The 17307-nt window shown below is 44.0% G+C and overlaps 1 protein-coding gene across 1 annotated transcript in view; it reads left to right on the top strand.

Annotated features, from left to right (window-relative positions):
- The window catches only part of cdin1 (CDAN1 interacting nuclease 1), a 53110-nt gene extending 40397 nt beyond the window's left edge, over positions 1-12713 (top strand). The window contains exon 12 of the mRNA XM_068339081.1: positions 11614-12713. Coding sequence (XP_068195182.1) covers positions 11614-11749 — 136 coding nt within the window. The 3' untranslated portion in view covers positions 11750-12713. The remainder of the gene's footprint in view (positions 1-11613) is intronic.
- The last annotated feature ends 4594 nt before the right edge of the window (positions 12714-17307 follow it).

Here is a 17307-nt window from a genome sequence, read left to right as displayed (position 1 = left end):
CCCCTCACCACATTTTTTCTCTTCTTTTTTTTTCTAAACAGCAATTAATCTCATTTTTAGTCCAATTTCCAACCCGCTGCTGGAGTCAGAGCGAGTCCCCTGTTTTGTTCCTATTTGGCTTGGTTCCTCTGCATAGTCATTACGGGCCCAATTAATGTCACCCTTTAGCTGAAGAGTGCTCATTTTTATTGGGGAGCTGACAGTCACCGCCATGAGTGCCGCAGTGTAATATGCATTAATTGCCCCGTAACACTGGTAATTACCAGTTCTTCAAGCCTCTCAGTAAACTGTCATGCTCAGACACGACTGCTTTGAAATAGATTACTCATTAGGGGAACCTGCCCTGTTTTCCAATGGGGGTTCGCTGGGTTGGCATAAAGATGAAAAAAATCTGGTGCTTGAACAAATTGTTGCCAAGAGCAATTTCCTATTACAACTTCCAAGTGACGGCTTTTCTCTTTCTTTAATTCTTTCTACTTCTTTTTTTCTTGTCAGATGGCATTCCATTGGTCAGTTTAGGTAAAGACCAGAAGTAGAGCTAGATGTCTGTCACAGATGTTGCTGATTGTCAGTGTGGTTCCCTCACCTGACCTTAGTTTTAAGTCAGTTTTTATGTGTTGGTTGTTTTTTTGCTCATTTTTTCTTGCCTCTGTACAACACTGACCTGAATGCCCACAGACTGGCGCACAAGCGCTGAATTGAGAGTGTCAGCAATGTTGCTTAATGTTGGGTATTCCAAGGCCTCTGTGCATAAGATCAAGCAGTGTTGATGTAAAGTTCTTGTTTAAATATTGATGCTAACTTTGCTTGGGTCTTGTGTTTGCAAACTGTGGAATCTGGGTTTCAAACACTAGCTTGTGCTCCAGATTTGCTGAAACGTGCCCTGCGTACCTCGTGAAAAAGAAATTGATAGGCAATGTAAATAAATGGATTTAAAGAAACGGTTAGAGGACAAAAGCAAGGGATGTAGTGTGGGTGTCACCGCTGTGCTGCGATAAGATATTATAAAGGAGAGACCAAATCAAACAATTTTAGCTATCACATATCCTCTGCACAGAAAGGTGTTGGCCTGTTTAGTCATGCTAGAAACAATATTTAGTTTTCACCACAGCTTTGTAAATGCTGCTAGTGTGCACTGGACTGATTACTGTGTGGTCCCTGTTCTTTCTTTTTTCTTTTTTTTCTTCACAAAAACACTTTTGTGTTATTACCCATTTACCATAGCAAAGAAAAAAAAAACAGAATGTGAATGCCAGGAAAACCCTTCACACGCTGGGAGAGAGATAGAAAACACACAATCTCATGTGCGCACAGAGCTTCTCCAAGGTGCTGCTTTTGTTTTATCTCCCTTAAAGCACCTGCTTCAGGCAATCTGCTCCCCCTCGTCTCAAATGAATTTTGTCATGGCCTTTCAGATTCTCAGCCGCTGATGCGCTAATGAAAGGAGATAGTACAATTTGAACTGACCAGGTAGCAGCCAGCAGTGCACAGCTGAGAGCAAAGGATGGGACACACACCCCCTTGAAACAAAAGACAAGTCAACCATCCGCTGATATACCCATTAGCTTTCTCATTAATACCCTGCAGACCACAGTGTGTACGTCTGCGTGTGTTTGTGCATGCATTTATCTGTTTGTGTTGGTCGAGCACTTATCGAATTGTTTATGACAGACCTAATTGGGCTAATTGAAGACATTAAGATTACCTGTCAGCTGTGGGTATCCAGACTCCCTATCAGTCTGACAACTCCTGACAAGTGAGGGACCCCATAACATCCGTCATGATGGAGCATTCCCAGGCCATAATAGGGACAATAGGGGCCACTCTAATTTGATGTGGACAGCCTTAACACTGCGTATCAGCCTCCCTGTGTGTGTGTGTCTCTGTGTGTGTGTTTTAAGTATAAGTGAGAGTTGGGCGGGAGGGAGGGGAGGGGGACATCTATGCATGGCCAGGCTAATGGAGTACCCTTTGGCAATGTGACAAAGCAATGAGGCGGTCAGAGGGGAAAAGTGGAAAGGGTCTTCAAGTGTTTAAGGACATGAGAGGGAAGGTGCTCCGGGTGACGGTCTTCACGGCCTGAGTGACAAGTAGAAGCGCCGACGTCTGAGCACATCCACGATGCTGCGGACGGTCAAGTCTTGCTGCTTCATCAGGCACACCCCTGCTTTTTGATGCTCAAATTTAATCAATAAGACCACTTAGATTGACCCTCTCTTGATTACATGTGCACTCTGTCGTTCACAACAGGTACAGAATACTCACTCATATGAATTGTCTCAGATTGAACAATCTCTTCGAAAGTTGTCTCATTTTTTTTTCTCAGCCTTCCAGATCTTTAGGAGTCCTGTCTTCTTAGGTTTAAGGAATGTGCCTCAGGACATCTGTATCAAGCCACACTCCCTCCTTTTCCTCCTCCATGTGGGCATTGTGTGGGGCTTTCCGGTGGCATCGCTATGACAGATCAACCCTGTCAACCCAGGAGATCCCTCTATTTGTTTGTTCTCCTCCGAAAGGGGTTAAACTGTCAAGTTGACAACTCACAAGACCCTTAGACTGCACTAGTGCCTTCTACCCTCCCTCTTTCTCTCTCTCTCTTTCTCTCCCCCATCCACCTTCATTCCCAAACGAGTGAAAATCAATACCAGATTGCCCAAGGACCACTGTTTGGTGTGAGCCTGACCCCTAGATGTCCCCCATTCTGCTTCTTTTATTACATGTAGCCCAGTATTTAACTTCCATTCTGATCCCTCGCCTAATTAGTTTCGATAAGCTCTGAGTCTCCGTCTCTCTCTCTCTCTCCCCCTTTTTCTACCCCCCGTCTTACACATGCACAAGAACTGACAACACACATGGACATTTTCCTCTCTTGCCCTTTGAAGAGACACTCTGGGCTGGAAGTAATAAAAAGACAAATCCCAACATGTGCACAGAAGCCCTCAGCGATTCTTGAACCAGGATTATTGTTTTGTTTGCTTAGCAAATTTTTAAAAACTACAATGAAATTAGATTTGTGCCCCCAGATCATCTGTGAAAACACTGGGGATATCCCGTGTGTCCAAAGCTAATGGTGCTCTGTGGTAGGCCTGTTAGCAAGATTACACCCTGATCTTCAAGTAGCCCTCTTTGTTTTGCTAGTGTCTCCATATAGTTGTCCCTTCACAGAGTAGCTATTCATCTAATCTTGACTATCGTTGTTGGATCTTCTTTAAGGAGGTATTATTAAATCATTAAATGATTTGTTTTCATAGTTACTATGATTGGTCCGCTGGAGGTCTGTGTGTGTGTGTGTGTGTGTGTGTGTGTGTGTGTGTGTGTGTGTGTGTGTGTGTGTGTGTGTGTGTGTGTGTGTGTGTGTGTGTGTGTGTGTGTGTGTGTGTGTGTGTGATTTGATGTACCACCCACATGTCCAGGTGCCACCATCGCGCTCGTTGACCACTGACAAGTTCCTCTGACATGTTGGCCCCCATGTTCTGACCACCACCCCCACTTCCAAGGGCTAAAATTACCCTCAGGAATGTAAACAGTGTGCAGAGTAAGCACATGGCTTTCTGTGGCCCGTTGCCCTCTGTCTCTAAATTCGCCCCCCAAAATTGGGACAGTTCCATTTTTGATTCAGAGGCCAAGGTTGATGGCAAGGATACCTTAACCTGGCTTTGGCTCCTTTTGTAGCAACCATTCTCTATTCAAGCAACAAAAGCTAACGCAAGGTTTTTACATCATTAACATTAAAAGAAAGGAAACTTTTTTTTTTTTTTTTAACTTTTCTTCTTTTTCAGACAGATTGATATTCACACCAATTCATTAGGTGTGCAGGGTAGCGGAGTCTGGCTGAAGAAGTTCACTGAGTTGGGCGATGACATGTTGATTTAGTGGTGGTAACACGACTGCACTTCCAAAGGTGCTGACTTGGATGAAAGCCAGGCCTCTCTTTCTCCCAGGGAAACATTAGAGACCACACTCTAATTTTTGGGCAGGGCTCTTCTCATGGATCCAGAGGCAAGGAAGCCCTATAATCCAAACATTCACACCTGCCTTTTTTTATGCCTTCATTTTGATGACATCCCCCTCTTGGGATATTAACGACTAATGGTTAATCACTTAATTACCGCTAACAATTTAATAGGTTTTAAATGTCTTAATCATATTGGCATGTTTTGTGTACCACCAGACGGTGTGCTTTTATCTTTGTAGATCAGGAGAAAAAAATCTTCTGATGTGGCAAAGTCATCGGGAAAAAATGTAAACACCGGAGCATTTCACTAGAAGAGGACAAAGCTCCATGTAAATGTTGCGACTCTGCCTCAAAATGCAGCTCTAGCACAACGTCAGTGTTTTATCACCTGCAGTGTTAGTCCTCCCACACTGTCCTCCCCACAAACTATCACGTTGGTGTGAACTACAGGAGGCTGTGGTGATGTGTGAGCAGAAGCAATAACTCAGACACTTTGCTTTATGGTGAAAAAGGACATGTTGTCTATAAACACGAACTGTGGGGTTTCATGGACCGCTGAACTGCATAGCAGACAATTTGTTAAAATATAACCTGAAATTATACCTAGCTGTAATAAACTTATGTTTTCTTTTTTTTTTCTCTGCCTGCATTAATTTTAGTTGTCCTTAAAATTTTGTTTGTTTAAAAATGTAGTCCTGACTTTCATTGATTTTGCTCACATAAAATGCATTTGTTCATTTTTTCCAGTGATACATGCCAGTGTGTGAGTCTGTTCATGTTTATTTGTTTTTGTTTGTTTTCTTTACAACGTAATAAGAGGAGGAAGACAAACCGAGTACCGAACACACATCCTATGACCTCGCATATAAACATTCTGTCATCCATATATACAAACACGTAACATTGTTCCTTTGCTGGACAGGTTTGCAGGCGCCCGGTCAGGCTAACACCACCTTCGCAGGGGCGGATAGGGTTACAGTGCAAACTGTTGTTGATTAGGGCCGTGCATGTCGTGGGGTTGGGGAGGTGGGGGGGTCATCTTAAATAGAAAACACATTAGCTGCGAGGGTTAAGGGCAGGGCTAGGACTGGGGCTTGCACGGGGTGAAGAGCAGAGGGAGACACAAAATGGCCGTCGCTCTGCCTACCTTTGACTACGTTTCCCCAGAGATAGGTGGCAATTATCGGCTGGGGCTGCTGGGAGTTCACAATAACAGGTTAAAGGAGCATGTATCCCCCTGACGCCGTGGTCTTCTCAGTGTGCACAGAGCTCCCAGCCCCCCCTCCCCGCCAGCCTGCATGCTTCACTGTGGGGGAGCTTCTTGTCTCCAAGCAGGAGTTGGGTACACATCAAAGCCCAGAGGGACCCTCTGGACGGATCTCCAAATTAACACTCCAGCCAGTAGGTTTGGAAGCTAATAAGCATCATCTGGAAACAGTGAAAACCTCAGAGACTTTTTTTTTTCTCCTGTTATTTTTAATTCCCATATCAGATACAAGAAGGTCATCTTGATCTCGTGCAGGTATCCACATTTTGAATGTATTCACACACTCGCAGGCTCAATTATTGCCAGCTCGTGATTTCAATACGTCGCTTGCATGGAGGAGCCCATTTGCAGCCATTGCCATAATAGAATTTAATAATATCAGCATTGAGTGTTAATGAATACCCACTCAGTGTGTCATAACTGAAGAGATCAAGCCATTTCCATGATGTACAGGGACATTAAGGAGGATGGGGCGTCGATATCTGAAAAAAAGATCAGGTGAGCCCTGACCATCTGAAGGTTAACCGTTACACTGCCAGAGCATAAGATTATTATTATTCAGTTCATATTGCTAAGGCCGGATGATGGAGTGCTAAAACATACAGAGAGTTTTATCTGAAGTTGTTTCCCCAGCTCTGATCGGAAGACCAGAAAGTTTAGAGCTGTGACCCTGATGCTGTTTGGACTAACTCCTGAATGTTAATAGGGCAAAGCCAAAGCCAGACCACACCTTGTTTAGTTTTGTTCCACATCCAAAGCAGACCACAGTGTGTCAGCGCCGTTGGACCGTAACCCAGTAGATCTTAGATGGGACAAGGTCCACACTGTTCCCTCTGATTTGTGTTGCTAATATGTTACGCGACATGCTCAGTTAAGGGACTTAATGAGTTCCAAACATTGATTGAGACCCCGTACCCCCCCTCCCTTTGGCTGAGGGTCATTTGAGAAGTTTGATATTGTACAAACTGCATGGTAACAAGGAACAAATGGTCTTGTGAGGTGTCGCTCTCCACGTCCTTCTCTTGCACTGCCTAAATATATTTAAGACCGACACTGATTAGCTCACGCACTCATTCACAAAATCACTTGTTAGCCAAGTTATCAGTCAGTTGATTGATGTGAGCTCTGTCAGATTTTGTGTGTGCAAGGTGATAAGATTTAGGTTAATGTGAGACAGGGGCTGGGGTGACAGGAGGTTGCGAGGGAGGCTGAGGTCAGAGAAAGTGATAATTTGTTAGGAGGAGATACAGACTCCCATAGTACAGTCATGTCGGGGGAGCGTGATGGTGTTAGGAGTTAAAGGTTGTTAAAATAATACACACAGCCGGCCCCCCAGCTCCGTCTGAAAATCCTTATCAGCATGCAATATAGTCTACTTACACAGTATGTAGGATTTTAATGAAACCAACAGTATACGTCCGGTTTATCTGGTATATTTACTACAATAAGGAAGAATTGTGGTTGTGACAACACCAACGATGCAACAGATCATTAAATCCCAAATCTCTTTTTCTTGCCATGTAAGAATAAAGAAGATGCTGTCATTCCACATTGCTGCGTCTTCCTTTAATTATCTTTTTGTCAGTTATTTACATTTTTTTAAGTTTAATGTTGCATTCATTTCCATCTATTTTTTAATTATGGACCAGTTATTATATCAAGTAAAGAAGACAGAGTCAAAGAAGTTTCTCCAGCTGATTCCCACTCCTTGAATTGTTATGCTGGTGTTATAACATATTTGGTGACAGTTTTTCAGCTGAAAAAAATTTGATACTTTTGTTTTGAAATTACAAAGAAATTCAAATTTTATGTTCTAAGAATATCTCCCCACCATATCGATCGTTGATTTTACATTTCCCAAATCTTTATATTAATAAGAGAATTAATGCATGTATAAAACATGTCTTATCATTCCTGAATTTAAAACTGTTACTCTGATTGTTGAATAATTTTTTAGAGCTTAAATTAGCTCCTAGCGTAACACACAAGTCACATATTACACTTCCACGCCTCTGTTTTTAGCCCAAAATTACACCACCTCCATTTCTATATCTTGCTGACTGAAGACATAAAAGTGTTGAGAAAAATTTTACATGGTGAACGTTCTTGATATCTGTTCTTATTTTTTTGTTTTTTTACTTTTCATGAAAATTCTGATGCACATGCTTGTGTTTTTTTAAACATTACACAGTCGTCTGGTATTCGTATTTCACATACCTGAGCAGAATTGAACTTTTCGTCATTACAAAAGCAAAGAATGAGGTGGAGAGAGACCAAAGCAGATGTTCTATTTTTAGCGTTCATCTTTTTAATAACTCGTCTGTGGGAGGTTGCCTCTCCTGTTGAATGGAATGGGACAGGGGAATCTATAGTTTATAGCAAGGATTATTTACCGCCCTGTTTGCGGACATCCCTCCAGGCACTGTCAGCCTTTAAATATGCTATTTGTGTGCATGGAAGCATGTGTTATCGGGGCGTCTTCATCATCAGCCTGTCTGACTTGCCGCAAACAGCTACTGCGAGGCCATTAAAATACACTGGATGTACAATGATCGGCTCCAGGGAGATACCACCTGACGGGAAAGCTCTGAGTGACTTTACCTCGCTGAAATTCCACACATTCAAACACATCATGCGGCCAATATCTGACCCTGTAAATACACTACAATAGGCAGCTGCCTATGGCTTGAACTGACCATGAAAGAACAGGCCATTTGTCTCTAATGCACACATTTTATCTCTGCCACTTGCTATGTACACAGTTCTTCTGCCTCGAACATAGGGACTTTTATTCCTCTGTGCCTCTCATCCCGATCGTTCTAAATGCTCTCAGTCTTAAAAGATGTTGAGCAGGTTCCATACCTGCTCAACACAGAGCAAAGAAAGCTTAAAGCTAATGTTTTGCAGCGCTTTCCTGGGCCTTCCTTATGACCTGATGTATGGATGCTGCAGACAAAGAGGTCTTTGTGGGGAGACCTCAGAGACATAGGTTCACCCTCAGGTAGAGGCTTACGCTGTCTAAATCATTGCTGGGGCGTTCGTTTAAAATGGGCCTGTGCGGTGTGTAAAATGAAGTGACGGCGTTTTAAAGTCGAACATAAATTCGTCTTGATTTTATTGATAATTCATCATGTCGTGTAATGTGTTTTGGCAGAAGTGCTCGGCCCCCAGTTTTAGCAAAGCTTTTTCTCACCAAATGTGACGGATCAAATTAGACTTGATGTGCGGGTTTGGTATAAATGTGAAACGGAAAGTTTTTTTGGAAGTGTGTGTGTGTGTGTGTGTGTGTGTGTGTGTGTGTGTGTGTGTGTGTGTGTGTGTGTGTGTGTGTGTGTGTGTGTGTATGTGTATGTGTGTGTCGTTTGACCTTCACCAAATCTCAGACTTTCCCGGAAAATGAGAAGGGCATAAATAAAATTAAGAAAACAACTTTCCACAAAAGTGCAGGTTTTATTGTATTTTTCAGCTTTTGTAAGTTGTTGTTTTTTTACTTGTGTTCTGTGTGGGTTGTGCATTTAAAATACAGAGATTTAATTAAATGCTCAACTCTGTGTCAGGCTTGACTGCACTGACTTGCGGTGTGTGTGTGTGTGTGTGTGTGTGTGTGTGTGTGTGTGTGTGTCTGCATGCATGTATGCTGTGCAGGCAGACACTAATAACATTTCTCCATTTGAGGTTTTTTTTTTTTTTTGTTCCTTTGCTGCCGTAGTAAGCTGCTTGGCACCTGCTTTAAATGAGACCACCACCCGCTCATTAACACTAACAAAAGCATGGCTGCCAGCTGCAGTCCCCACCCAGACTCGTCAAGCAGTCCCCTTGTTGAAATTAGCTGCATTTCACAAACAATTTCACCAACTCGTTACACAGTTAGGTGTTTATTGGAAGATGGCTGACTCCGACTTGGAGGTGGTTTGTGTGTGTGTGTGTGTGTGTGTGTGTGTGTGTGTGTGTGTGTGTGTGTGTGTGTGTGTGTGTGTGTGTGTGTGTGTGTGTGTGTGTGTGTGTGTGTGTGTGTGTGTGTGTGTGTGTGTGTGTGTGTGTTAAGGTTAAGATGAGCCAGCCCACATAATAAACCATAATTTACCTACAAATACAAGGTGAAGTCCCATTCACTTTCTCAGACGTTACAACAAACAAACTTCAGAGGGAGTGTGTGGCGCTATAAGGCATTGAACGCTGTATTTATAATTGCTCTTTAGCATCTAAATGCTGCAGAGAACTTTGTCTTAAGAGTCGTACTGCAGCCATCAGACCCAGTCCAGGCCTGACAACCCCCCCCCCCACACACACACACACACACTCACAAAAACACACAATTGTATTGCTGATATTTCCAGTTTCAGGTTTTTACCTCAAGGTCCCCATAGTATTAAGTTGTTTTAATTCTGAGTAGGATTCAAAGTCGATTTATTTTCTTTACAGTATGGAAAGGCCTTGGTGACATGGCTCCCCTGTGTTTATAATTTTGTGTATTTCAATTTGTGCTCGGCCTCCCCTGACAGACCTGGGACATGATGTATCGTACACTGCTGCCTTATCTGTTGATGTACAGTTTTAACCTTTTCAGAAGGTTGCCTCTATCCACTCTGTGCAGACCGGTCTCCCGTTTTTTTTTCCCCTCCCCTTTTCAGCCTCTCCTCCCCGTCCAGAGCACAGGAAATACATGCAGCACGCGGTTGAATAAAAAGAGGAGCATAACCCCTTTTCTGAAGTCGCCTAATGTAAATGTTTAGGTTTAGTTTCCATAACATTTCCATATTAAGAGTTGGCGACCATGTGCGGTGGTGGACTGCAGAAATGATGAGAGTTCGGGAGCCTGGGCTTTGTGCAGCACTGAGAGGCTGAGCTATGTGTGTGACATTATGGTGAACTTTCAGTGTGCATCTGTGGGCTTTCTCCAGGGCTGTTAGCTTTGGCCTGTTTGCTCATAGATACAGCACCGTAAATCACACACTGTAAAATGTAGAATGCGGGGATGGGGTGCAGGGGCATGCACCAGGGCCTCTCGGAGGAGGAGGCGGGGGGGAGTTTGTATAGTCGCGTATTATTTCATGCATGTGTCTGTCTCCACACAGGTACAGTATGTAGAACATGCGGCGCCTCAAGGCCGAATCAGTGCACAACAGTGTCCATATAGCTGTGAAGCTTTATTTAGAATTTATGCGTTTAAAATACCCCATCGAAGATGTAAGGTCGGCTATTTTGGTGACAAAAAGACAAGAATCTCAGGTTTGCTGTTAAAATAACACCATAGGGTGTTTGAGTGTGTGTTTTAATATGAAATGATTGATCACTGGTTCAAGGTTTTATGCACTTTACCTTGGAGCTGAACTCCCGCTGCTCTCCGCAGCTTTTTGGCTTGCTTCCTGTCTGCCTCTCCAGAGGCCCCGCAACATTGTTAACTGTCTGAGGATAGCGTCTGCGACCCAAGTCCGGTCAGCCCCCTTTAATCTGGTCTGCACAAGCAAGGGGCCGAGGTGCTCTTCATTCCGATTTCAACTGTGACATGTCTTTATGCATGGCAGCTAATGTTCAAAGAACAGGTATGAGCTACATGAGCCAGAGAGGGGCCATTGATGGCTCTTTGGGGCATAATAAATAGCTTGAATGATGATTTATCCCTTTTGTGGGGAGAGTAGTGAAATAACTTTGCACATTCCCAACAAAGATTTCCTCCATTTGAATTGTTTCTTCACCTTCTGCAAACCTTCAAGTGCACAGAAGCTGGAGTAGATATGCAGCGGTAACACCATAATGAAAGGGAATAGAAGAAAGGACAGAACGAAGGGAATTAAAAATAAAAGGTTTAAACAGCTTGAACGTCACAGTTGCTGGGCGGTCATTATTTATAGCTTTTAGTCAAATCAGTGCTTGCCAACAGGAGAAGTTACTTGGGCTTTCAAAGTGAGTGAAACAGCTGGACCCTGTTGGACGAGCTAATGTTAACCGCCAGATGCAACATGTAGAAAGTCTCTGACATTGTGTTGAACCCTTTGTGCTCTGCTATGTGCCAAAGGCCTCTGATGACAGGATGCAGAGGCTGAGGTGTACAGCTTTGTTATTTAACAGATTATTGTTATTTCGCTGCTATTGTAATGTGATCAAGTGTGTATCACAGAGTCAAAGAGATCTCAATCTTTTGGCGGCTTTTTTCTTTTTTTTAGTACTCCCCAACACAAGTTTCCTGGCTGGTGATCAAAGGAAAAAACCTTATCTCTCTTAAATCCGTCTCACTTATGTCCCATCCTTCTGCGTCTTTCCTTTCTTACTCTTGGTTTTTAGCCTGCGTATTCCAAATCTAAAGTTGACGGTTGACAGTGGTAGAACTGATTGGGATCATCTGAAATGACGGCTATGATCTGACAAAAGATGTTTTTTTCGTTTCCCCCAGGTTTGGTCCAGGCCTTGTGATCTACTGGTATGGTTTCATAGGGGAGCTGGACTCCCAGAGGGACAGAGGCATACTGCTGAAAGACTGCTTCCCTACAGACATCGTCACCTTGTGCCACATAACTGAACAGGACTGACAAAAGAAGAGCCAGAAAAAGACAAAGAAAGGGGGAAAAGACGAGTGCCCCCACCCCCCTCTTTAAAAGCAACTAAAGATGAACGGATGAATTGAAGGAAAGAGAGCGGAACCCAAAGAGGCGGGAAGAGGAAAGAACAGGGGTGGATGCCTAGATCCGGAAGCAATTTGGCTTTCCTGCAGTGTGAGACTCCTGGCAAGGATCTGCCCTGAACTCCACCTGACCCTCCTCCTCTGTCTGCTGTCTTTCTTCCTCCCTCTCCTTCACCTTCCCAAAGCTACCTCATGTAAATACACCCCAGCATTCTGTGCGTCCTACAACGCAGTCAGAGTCATACCTGAGCATGAAAGCACCGTCTTGCAAGATTTCCTGCTTGCATCCAGTCCCCGGCCCCTGGTTGACCTCTTGCAACGGATGGCCAGGGTGTGAGCCAGGGCCAAAGTGGGACACATGGTCCTTCCTTATCACACCCAAAGGCCTGGCCTTTGTCACTCCTTCCTCCTCTGCTCCATTGGCAGATAAGCGAGGTGCGGTCTGGGGTCTGGGTGGATGCCTGAATCTTACCTGCGTCACTCGGTGCCCTCTCAGTCATTCTCTGGGGGAAATGGGGGGGGGGTCATTTCAACTTGCAAGGGATCTGACTGGGATCTTAACCCTGTTTAGACTTTAAGATCTATTGAGGAGTTAGGATGAATGAACTAGGAAAGTGTGAAAAAGAATTTCTCGCTTTGTATCTGCTCCTTTAGCAGGAATTATCTTTATTAAGTCAATAACAATAAATCCTCACAGCTTTACAAACAATGTCTATGTATTTTCCTCAAGCACCATGCCATTTCACTACATTGGTAGTAAGTGAAATATTCTGTGAACAAATCTATACGTTTTTCAATTCGTAAATTCAATGAAGCAGTGTAATATTTTAGTGCCAAAGTGTATGTATGTTTGTGTGAGTTTTAATGAGAAATAAACAGTTCTGATATATTTAATAATAATAATGCTTAAGTATTTCTTGTTAACTTGTCTCAGCATCTACAGGTAGGTAATAACACCTGGTTTTAAGGTGTGCGACTATCCAACAGTTGTCTGTTGCACATCTTTACAACCGTAGTTTCTTTTATGAGCAGACACCAGTGGAGGAAACACCGCCTGGCTCGGAGAACCAGAGGTGGACATAAAGTTGAGTGATGCTTTTAGAGACAGATATTCACTGTCTATAGGAGGTCCCCGTCGTGTTCTTTTCTTTATAGCACAGAAATTATAAGAGGAAAGAAAGTGGAAAGGTGAAGAGCCCACCACCACCACCACAGAAAACGCCTCTTGTAGTAACATTTTATGTGTCATGCCCCCAACTGTTCCATTTAAGGATTCAGTTGGTTCTTTATTCATTTACACATGAACATATACAGTATGTTCGTTCTTATGAATTATGCAACATCCTGCAGCATTTAAGCACGGGGAAGAATACAATGCTCAGAACTCAACAAGCAAATCCAGATAGAACTACACAGAACACAAAGAGACACAAAACCCAGAAGCACCCGATCATTCGTGGCGGGTCCCTTTTCAGAATCTGATTTTGAGTTGAAGACCATTCCAGTCAAGATCCAGTTTAAACTACTCATCTTTTACCACAGAGGCATCACAGCTGACCAGCAGCACATACCTGTTCCCCTCCAGAGAGGTGAATCAAAGCAGGCTGCAGGTGAGGTTCAGTGAGAAATTCCTGAAGTTAACTTCTTTTCTTTGTTGTTCTTCACTATTCTCCTAAACCCGACCCTCTCCGGCTATTAATGAAGAGAATTCCTTATAAATAATGTTCCTGCTCTGCTCACACTGAGAAAGATGGTATGCTTGGGGTTAACTACCATTAAAGTGTTGCTTGATTTGTTACCCTTAAACCTCTAACCCTCAGCCGGCTCCCATTTAGGCCTTGATCCCTCCATGAGGAGGCCAGTGGGTGACCGTGAGGTCACCAGGCGGCCATGACTTCCTCCGTCAGGCCCCCCGTTCCATGTGGTACAAAACAACTGTCCCCATGTGTCCAGTTAAACTCGGCCCTAGTGCCTGGCTATGGAATGCTTAGACATCATTTTATGGCTCCTGTTGGACACAAAAACAGAGCTATTTTACTCAGGGAGGGAAAATTTCTCTGTTCAATAAGAACAGAAAACATGGAAAACAGCAGATTCAGTTCCTCTCAAGTTTCAAGCCTTCCTGCCATTGTTTTCCAAGATGGCTGTCCCACAAAAGAGGAGCCAGGGTCACCTCCTATAAATTAGGTTCTGCACACAATGCAAACTAAATACAACTTTTTTAAGTCAACATCAAAGGCAGGGGTTGACATCAGCGTCAGCTGACAATATTTCCATGATGCGTGTGCAAATATAGAATTTTAAAAAAACCAAAAACTTCCATCCAACCATTTAGGAGCCAGACATCTTTATTTTGTGTTTTGCTTGCCCTTGTCTCTCACCTCTTTTTAGAGTCATTGTTCTTGTCACAACAATGGGGCACTCGAGTGCTCTCCAAATAAGGCCAGTTTGGAGAGGTCGTTTCCCGGGGCCAGGAACAACAGTGTTCTGGTGAAATCCGATCTTTAAGAGGCATTCAGCAAACACATTTTTCAACATGCAGTATTTTTTTTCATCAAAGAAACTTTTGAGATGCATTCGCAATCTTGATTATTGATAATCAATGATTGCTTAAAGAGGAAAAAATTGGAGGCATTTTATCGTCATCTTTCTCGAGATGCCAAGAAACTGCACGCAAAACAATTTAGTCACACTTTTTATTCAATATTGCAATAGAGGTTAGTTGCAAAATCTGTGAGTCCCATGTGTCAGATTAGTTTGATAAGGTTCACATCATCCTCTGTCTGGCCTGCAACCGCGGGGGCCGCTGGGATTCCCCCACGCACTCAGAAGAACATCTTGACTCTATCCCTTCTACATCCTGCTGTTTTATGCCTCTTTCATACAGGCTGCTAGATTGACCACTGAGACACAGAGAATGTAAAAAAAAAATAGGACAGAACCAAAGACAGACTGATAGGTAGGTTCTTTTTCTCCAGAAGACCACCAAACGGGTTCCCTCCACACTCCTGTGTTATTTATGTGAAGTGAGCTCCAGTCCGTTTCTACCCTCAGAAGCATTTCGCTTTTAGCGCAGATCTTCGCAGCCCCACCCGCGAGCCAGCAGCACATCACCGAATGGAAATAAATAAAAGGTCTCCTGAAAGAGTGAGAGCAATTAGTTTAAAATTTAAAAAATGATTTTTAGGGGACGAGCTGAAGCAGAAATGGAGAAGTTGCCTTTTTATTTACAGGACATTCTGTCTGCTAATCAGCGACTGTTATTTAAAGACAACAATGGACCAGAAGAAATAGAGTCAGGGGGGATTTTTAATGACGAAGCAGTGGATATTTGACTGACACTTTGGAGGTCAGATGGTATTTTGAGGGAAACTGAGGGACTATGACACATTATTCCACTCAGAGAGATGGGGGGGGGGGGCTAGTTTAATTTAGTGATGTATGAGTCACTGGAAATGTGAGATGAGCAGAGACTCGGATGTGCGATTCAAAAGACAGGGGAAAAAAAAAAAAGCAGAGTTGTGAACACCCCTGCAGAAATCAGTCCCGACACTGATGTGACACATTAAAAGTTCCCGCCTGGCAGTGGGAACCCAAATATCTCAGATGGTATGCCGCGATAAAAAGAAGGTTGTTGACTGGGCTACTTGCTAATTGGGGTATTTTGTTTGCAGCCAAGCTCCGGTTTGTTGGTCGCATTGGCCGTGTAACTCACGCCTTCAAATGACATCCAAGCGGCATATTTGGAGTTCCTTCCAGTGTGACCCGATACACCGTGTATCTGTGACCAACACTGAGACCCGTCTGACAGGCCTGAGTTTAGCCAAGATGTCATACATTAGCCATTTTACAGTGGCACTTATTTCAGCTTCAGTGCTTCCCCATTGTTTCAGCATGCTTTGTATCATATCGAGGATAAAACAAAGGAGACCACATCAGAGGAGCGTCGGGGAGCTGAAAAGTCCATCAGTGCATTTGTGGTTGTAACCACAGGGGTGACAGACGTGAACGGAGGCTGCCTGCTCCAGCATCAACCACCAGAAAAGGTCAGAACCCCCTCCACCCCTCCACTCCCCCCCCCACCTCAAAGTGGCATTTGGAACCACGACAGAAGTGACCTAGGAACCGTGTTGCCTCCTGTTCCCAGCAAGGGTCCAGATGAAGGCCAGGAACATCCGGCGGTACAGGTAACAGGACTGACGTGGGGGCCGGCGGGGGCGAGAAGATGAGGGGAGGAGAGGAAGAGACAGCAAGAGTAACAGCGACACTCTCTAATATTGTAGCTGCATGGTAGGAAAATATGACAGAGGAAGTCGTTTGGGGGGGGGGGGGTTAGCTGAAGGAGGCAGGAGACAAAATCTGATTCAGCCAAAACGAACCCTGGCTCGCTGTTTATGAGCCTGATTGCCTGATGCGAGCTGTCAAGAGCTTGTTATTTCGCAATAAGTGCGCTGGTGAGCTTGCCTTGCATGGATGGCGGGGGCCATGGAAACATACGTAGATATTATGGGATGCTGCAACCACAGGTTTTGATCGGTGATGAGAGCAAAGCTCAGATCCAGGACATAATCAGAGCCACTAATCCGGTTGATAGCGGCATATCCGGCCCTGCGCTCCTTCCTTATTCAGAGGTATGCTTGCTTTACTCCCCCCCCCCCCTCAAAAAAAAAATACAGAAGTTATGATTATTCCTCACACCACAATAAATCCTGGCATTACGTCCCACTAGACAGATGAGACAACTCCTTCATTTTGTGCAGACTCAGCTTTAATTTTGGATCTATTTGATCAGGCAGATGTGATTGGTTATTTTATTGAACTTTTGCCATCGGCTACATAATACAGGATTTTTGAGCTGGGGAATTTTGGAAGGCAGACATGGGAGCAGATGCCAGAGTGGGAAAGGAGAAGCTGACCGGACGGAACTTTTTCCTCTTCTTTTTTTCTTTTTTTTGTGATGTCTTAGGAGTATTTTGTCAGGCGGTCACTGCGCTGAGCAATTAAGTGTTTGGCTGAAAGCACATCGCCAGCTCAGGCGCTTCACGGCTAGAAATATGTGTGCCATTTATCACTTTTACAACTCATTTTCACTGCCAAACAGTCCACTCTTGGGCTGGATACAACCTCTGTGCCGCCATGTCCTTGAGTACCTGGTGACAGGTAAATATACACTTCCATCCAAACAGATGTCCCACATCATCTATATTTGACTTATGGGAGGTCAGCCTGCGAGGGATCGATGTCGCTGTTCATTCTTAGAGGCTTGATGATGTCAGGTTGCTGTGCAGTGTAGGTTCAGGGTGTGCAAACCTGTTGCTGCACGAAAGCAACAGCTGCCACGACTGTCTTGAGCAGATGAGTCAAAAAAAAAACTTGAATGAGCCGGAACCCCCAGTCGCTACGGTGTAGGTGTACCTGCAGCGCATCAGTCGTCTGACAACATCCCAGTCCCTCAGGGATCATCGT

Source organism: Antennarius striatus, chromosome 17 (assembly GCF_040054535.1).
Source record: "Antennarius striatus isolate MH-2024 chromosome 17, ASM4005453v1, whole genome shotgun sequence".
Classification (NCBI taxonomy): domain Eukaryota; kingdom Metazoa; phylum Chordata; class Actinopteri; order Lophiiformes; family Antennariidae; genus Antennarius; species Antennarius striatus.
This window is presented reverse-complemented; position numbering and strand designations above follow the sequence as displayed.